The following is a 6,430-nucleotide window of genomic DNA, read 5'->3' as shown; positions in this document are numbered from 1 at the left end:
AAGAACTGTGTCATATTTATTGCTACCCTAGCATAAACGTTATTTCCTATGGATGCCTGGTTGTTAAGAGATATTTATTTATAAAATTTTCGATAGCCAATGCATCAGTTATAGATTATATCAGTCAGCTCTAGCTATTACAATACTGTATATAGGCAACGATGTGAAGATAACAGCACTTCTAAAATAAGCAATGCTGGCAGAGCATTCTGTGGGAATGTTCTTGAATATTAAGTATTTGAATAATCGGGGTTATTATGAATGAATCTAATGTGTAGCAATCTCAGAAAAAAATTTCAATTTTGATAAGCAATATTTGCCAATGAGGGCCTTTTCTATGGCGTATTTAAATTGTGCTACCGTTCAATGCTAAATGATGCTTTTAAAAAGAAAATAATTCCCAGGAACGCTTATAAATTGTCAGTAATCCTAGGAAATCCTTTATGAATGTCTCTGCATTTACATACTTTCACTATATTATCGGTAATCCTAGGCAATCCCTTATAATTGTTTGCATTCCGAGAGAATGCTTTCACAGAAAACGCTTTTGAACGCTGCCTTGCCGAGATTGCCTGTAACATACTTATAAATAATTTTATAGTTTAGAATAAACTCTATACGTGGTAAATTCGATCCTTGCAGTACCAGTACTATTACTATAGCATAGCAAGGCATTTACTTTGAAATTTTTGCAATATCGTTGCAAAACTATCTAGAGTTTTACTATACTTATGGATGTTGTGAATTATCTTTTATAGCTACTCATAGCTAGGCAGTTACTCCCTGTTTTTTACCTTATGATCGAAGAACTATATGGAGTTTTACTGTACTTTTTAATGATGTCATTTATCTTCTATAAATATCTATAGTAAGGTATTTACTTCAAGTTTTTTACAATATTATTATGGAACTATCTGAAGCTTTACCGTACTTTTAATATTGTAAATTATCTTTTATAACTATCCACAGCAAGCCATTTACTTTCAGTAATTTACGACCTTATTACGTGATTATCTGAAGCTTGATCGTAATTTTACTAATGTAAATTATCTTTTATAACGACCCGTAGCAAGTCGTTTACTTTAAATATTTACGTCATGATCGAAGAACTATCTGCAACTTTACTATAGTTTTAAATGGTGTAAATTATCAATAAATATCAATCGCAAAGTATTTACTTCCAATTTTTTACCACATCATCAAAAACTATCTGAAGCTTTACTGTACTTTTTCAGTGTTGTAAATTATTTTTTACTCTTTTATCATTCAAATATGTTGTATTATTTACTAAAGCATTAACATACCAATGCTGCCGTGTACGAATAGATAATGGCATCAATTTAATTGCCGTAAATATGGTCTTAGTTTCGATGCTTTAATTGATTTAATGATCTAATCTCTCGATAATTTACAGGTATACCTGTAAGATTGTAAACAACGTTAGTATTCTGCTTCTATTTTCCTCATCAAGATGTAGCGATGCAAAGATGTTAATAATACGCTTTCCATGTATTACATCAATCTATTGAACCCTTTGCATTACTAAAGATTAATTTTATCATTGTGCCATTCCATCATTCTACGGTAATCGTTAAAAACACGGTGCCTTGTTCCAACACGAATCTAATTACAGAATATGGCGAACGATGTCAATCTTAATTAAAGATTACTTTATCGTGCTTACAAAAAATTTTGCATTTATTCTTAATAGGTGTAGAATTATAATTAGAGAAACTTAAATTTGATTCATTTATAAGTTGAATGATTAACGAATCTTTAATGAATAGAAAAATAGCATAAAAGTAATATTAGCTTCTTGGTCGAAAAATGATATTTAGACGATATTGCTGGACATTATTCTATCCAGAAAGGAACTAGGGGGTTTCTAAGTAAGTCTAGCTATCACATACAAACTAGCCTTGCCTAATTTGAGACAAAATAGCCTATGGTTACATTATTGTTAAATTCGGGAAGCAATCTTATGTTATAGCGCATCTATTCATTATCAAGTAAAAGTACATTAGTGCATGTAGGTAACTAACATGATGTCGTTATCAATGTACTGCTGGAACAATATTCTAAGCATTTTCTAATACTGTATTGCCCTGCAGCTGCTTACAATCATGATACTGTGATAGCTTGTACTGTATAGTAAGATATATGTTACTAGTAAGTATGAAAACTATCTACTTATTAGGCTTGAAAAATTGTGACAAAACTCATTTACATTGAATCCGGACGGATTCATGGAAGGAGAAACAAATTTTTGATATCTTCTCCTATTTACCATTTGGACTAGGCGGTAACAGTTGCAAAGAGAAAATGTTAGCTCTCAGAGAATTAATCCTTGCTGTGCTTGTATCCATTTTCGATTGGAAATATTATCGGATAGTCAAGATGTTACGCTAGAGAGATATACTACAATAGACCAGATCGAGCTATTTTTGTTACAATTTCACCGATATAAAATAGATCGATAACGGCATATTAAAATAACATTACATCTGTAGAAGCTTTCTTTTCAATGATCACTTAATTCAGGTACTGTACATTAAATAGCAAGATAATCTACGTAGGTAATTTACTATTAATATGGCAAGATAACTCATTGATGTGTACCAGAGGCGAAGTCTGAAACTTAAAAGTAACTTCTTATTGCTATAAAAATAAATAATAGCCAAGATAGATACAAAATTCTGATTAATTAGCCTTAATTTTATTAGTAATGGTTTCTGCCTTGAATTAACCTTATTAAGCGTAGAAAAATTAGACAGCCTGATAAAGTAGACGTTACTATGTTATGGCTAGATTGATATCATTCTAGTTATAAAATATCCATAGAATAAGCCAATCTACTTTCAATAGACTCAAATTGGACGTATAAAGTAACAACTCTTTGAAATATATACTCTACCGTCGTCCATTGCAGGACAAAAATGGATTGACAAGAACCTAAATGGTTGGTATTTGATATATCATTACGGACACGAATTTCTTGACCTTCTATAGTTGATTATTGTTATGCGTTGTTTGACTGACTAAGCAATCCAGTACAAGGGTAATAGTTTACTAAAGTACGTCATATTTTTCAATAACATAGATGATTCCTTGCTATGCGCACATTTGCGATTTCACTCAAACAGAATCCTTCTCATATAGCACTGGGATTATCTTCAATAAGTTAATGCTTATCAAAAGACATCGAAATTAATAATACATGGAATCATATGAAAAAATGCCTTTTTATTTTGAATTAAGCTACAGAACCTATTATCGACGTGTGTACTGTATCTAAAACCGTAGAAATTTAACTATTAAGGTTTTATCCTTTTAATGATGCTGTAACATAACTACGTGATCCATGTGGCAGATTAAATGCGGGAGTTATTTTCGATCCAGGTCTTGAAGGAAGAAACGCGGGCATAGAAATCAGCAGAGGACCATGAGCAAGCTGTAAGAAAAAAAAGTATTCAAAATGAACATTAGTAATTAATTGGTCATAATATTCCTTCATGCCGTAAGACTTTCAAAGCGAAATACATGGGCTATCCAACATTCTATTTGGCGAAGGTATAGTAAAACCGCTAGTTGATTATCACACTGCAATCTTTTGAATCAAGTTCTAATAATAATCATGTTCATTCAAACTTACGGACTGTGCCGTAGCTAACGACGCCATATTGCTGGTATTGGTTATTCTGTTTGAATACAAGTGGGCCACCGCTGTCTCCTTGGCAGGTTCCATCACGGTATGCAGTAGTAGTAGCTGCGACTTGAGAAAAACTATTGTAGTTACTGCTTGATGCGGCAGCGTCACTGTCCGATCTTCTTTTGACGTTCAATACTTGTAGAATGTTAGGTCTGGTTTGAAGGAAATAATTAGTTAATCCCCATCCAGTAACCTGACTTGCTGTATTGGTTGGTGGAGTAACAGAAGCCAACGCGATAGGAGCAACATAGCTATTGAAGGTCAATTTGCTGGCCAATTTAACAACAGCAATATCATTGTTGATCTTAGCTGGATTCCAATCGCTACGGATGATACTGTGAAAAATAAAATGTCAGAGAAGACTCGGTCACGCAAGGATATTTTTATCGATCCGCGTTATAAAGCCTAAGATGATTGTTACTGCATAGGATGGCAAAGAAGCAATATGTTTCATGCTATCCAATAATTATAATTCATATTATAATTATGGAATAAAGAGTAACCTATTTAGTTCTAGATTTAATGATAAATTATAACGTCTTAGACATCGATTTCTTACAGTTTAGTAACAGCAATGGTTTGTTCAGAATTGTCGTTTCTGCTGAAATCGTATTCACCGGCGACTACTCTGAAGTCAGATGCTACACCGCTGTCAACACAGTGAGCAGCAGTCAAAATATACTGCTGATTAATGATGGAGCCACCACATGTGTGGTAGAATGAGCCAGGCTGAGAAGGATTTTTTCTTTGCAAAGAGATCTGGTATGGGTGTTCGCCTCTCACGTCATTTTGACCGTTAATAATTCTATCTATATCTTTCCTGGCAGGTACAGTCAACACCTTAGGGTTGTATTCAACTGTAATGTACAAGGTTATTTCATACCATTAAATGGACGAACATTGAAATAAGTGAACAAATTGGGATAAAAATTATTTGACAAGCCGATTCTTTATCTACAGAGTAAACTATTACACTATTTAAACTGTGACTTGACTGCATAAGTTACATTGCTCGGATGGAACTAGAACGCTATCTGATCGACGATGAATGGTATTGAAGTAATAGCATAGTGATGATATAATGCTGTAGTAATATCGAAATACCGAGAGTCGTAGCTATGTTATTATAAGCGAAATTAAATAAATTGCAATTTAATTTGTTTTGCATACTACTTGAAGCATAAGTAGAGTACAATATGACACTACTTGAATTGCAATTTTACTGTACTAGTTTCATTGCTTCGATAGAACTACAATACAATCGAATCGACCGCGAATAGCGTTCAAGTAATGGCATCACGATGATACTGAGATACGGTTCTAATGTAAACATGTCGACAGTTACAGGAATAGCTAAATTAAAATAGATTGTAATTTTGTTTGTTTTACATACTGTTCTAAGTCCAGTTTCAATTGGTATCTCTTATAAGTAACCATGATAATGAACGACTATCATCAGTCATTTAAATACTACTCTTCTATCCTATACAAATAGTATAGAGGACTTCTTTCATTTCTTTCTTACATCTCATTAAGTTAGTCAATATATGATTATCGATGCATAACTTATTGTTGTTTGGCTTATCCTCACGATACATATCAGAATTACGTAGCAATAGTAAAATGTTACATCCTTAACTTACCAGTTTCGTGCTGTTCATCCAAGTCAAATGGCACTGGACGAACTACAGTGTTAGTAAGAATATAGAAATAACATTAGAAATATGGATTACCAATTGGAGAGTTATAAACATCAACATAAAAGAGTAATGATCAAAATCACAGCTTAAACAATAAATTAAAACCAATTATCAGTCATTAGAGTATACAATTGTATACCAACACTGCAAAAATAGACGGATAGAAATAAATTGACTTAATAAGCTATTGCCTAATACTGGATTGCGTTTAAAGCGTCGCTTTGCGCATCAAGTACGGTAAATTTATAACAATTTTACTTGACATCTTTACTATTATTAGAATGGTACTAGTAAATTTACCTGATGCAAAGGTCACGGCAAATAAAGCGCAAAAGATGATAGCGGTCTTCATGCTTTATGTTACAGGTTTTGATAAAAGCAAAAAAATTAATGCAATGATTCAATGTTTTTAAGTATCTAGGAATGAAAATAACAAAACTCTAGCAAAGTTTATTACACTTTATAACAGTAACAGAAATAAGAGTACAATTTAACATAGATAATTGGAGCTACTTTATAACTCCGGAAGCTAAAAGAATTAAACTCTATTTCACACACATTTCTACCAAGAATAACTAGAACGGCAGCTTAATACTTACTTGGAAATCAAATCAAACGATCCTTCTTCCTTTCAAGGCACTGAGGAAAATACGAAATGATAAGAAAAATGCGTGAACGCAGAGCTTTTATATGCTTCTGTCAAATGTAAATAATGCTTAAAGCAATTAGATAAGAGATGCTTAAGTCAATATTATCAGATAATGCTATAGTTTATTGACTGTACTAATGGGATTTATCCATTTCGTTTACATCTTAATAAAAGAATTAAAGAAGATTGATAGATGCAATTGCAGTAGGCGTAATTAAACATCACGATCTGCTGACATTGATTAGCCTGTATGTACGATTTTCATACAGTTCTTCAACAAGCACTTCACTTAAGAACGAAGGTCATGAATTTGATGTATTATGATGCCAGAAAGCACGGAATACTGCTTTGACAAATAATTTCTTCTATTAG

The 6,430-nt window shown here is 32.6% G+C and overlaps 1 protein-coding gene across 1 annotated transcript; it reads right to left on the bottom strand.

Moving 5' to 3' along the window:
- Window positions 1-3,240: 3,240 nt before the first annotated feature.
- Window positions 3,241-6,069, bottom strand: TRIADDRAFT_63971 (expressed hypothetical protein). Its single transcript, XM_002112600.1, has 6 exons — window positions 6,009-6,069; window positions 5,710-5,762; window positions 5,353-5,394; window positions 4,269-4,566; window positions 3,653-4,044; window positions 3,241-3,451 (listed from the first exon to the last, which is right to left on the bottom strand). The coding sequence occupies exons 2-6, from the start codon at window positions 5,759-5,761 to the stop codon at window positions 3,372-3,374; spliced, it is 864 nt and encodes a 287-aa protein (XP_002112636.1). The 5' UTR covers window position 5,762; window positions 6,009-6,069; the 3' UTR covers window positions 3,241-3,371.
- Between the last annotated feature and the right edge of the window lie 361 nt (window positions 6,070-6,430).

The sequence above is a fragment of the Trichoplax adhaerens genome, genomic scaffold, assembly GCF_000150275.1.
Source record: "Trichoplax adhaerens TRIADscaffold_5 genomic scaffold, whole genome shotgun sequence".
NCBI classification, from domain to species: Eukaryota; Metazoa; Placozoa; class Uniplacotomia; order Trichoplacea; family Trichoplacidae; genus Trichoplax; species Trichoplax adhaerens.
This window is presented reverse-complemented; position numbering and strand designations above follow the sequence as displayed.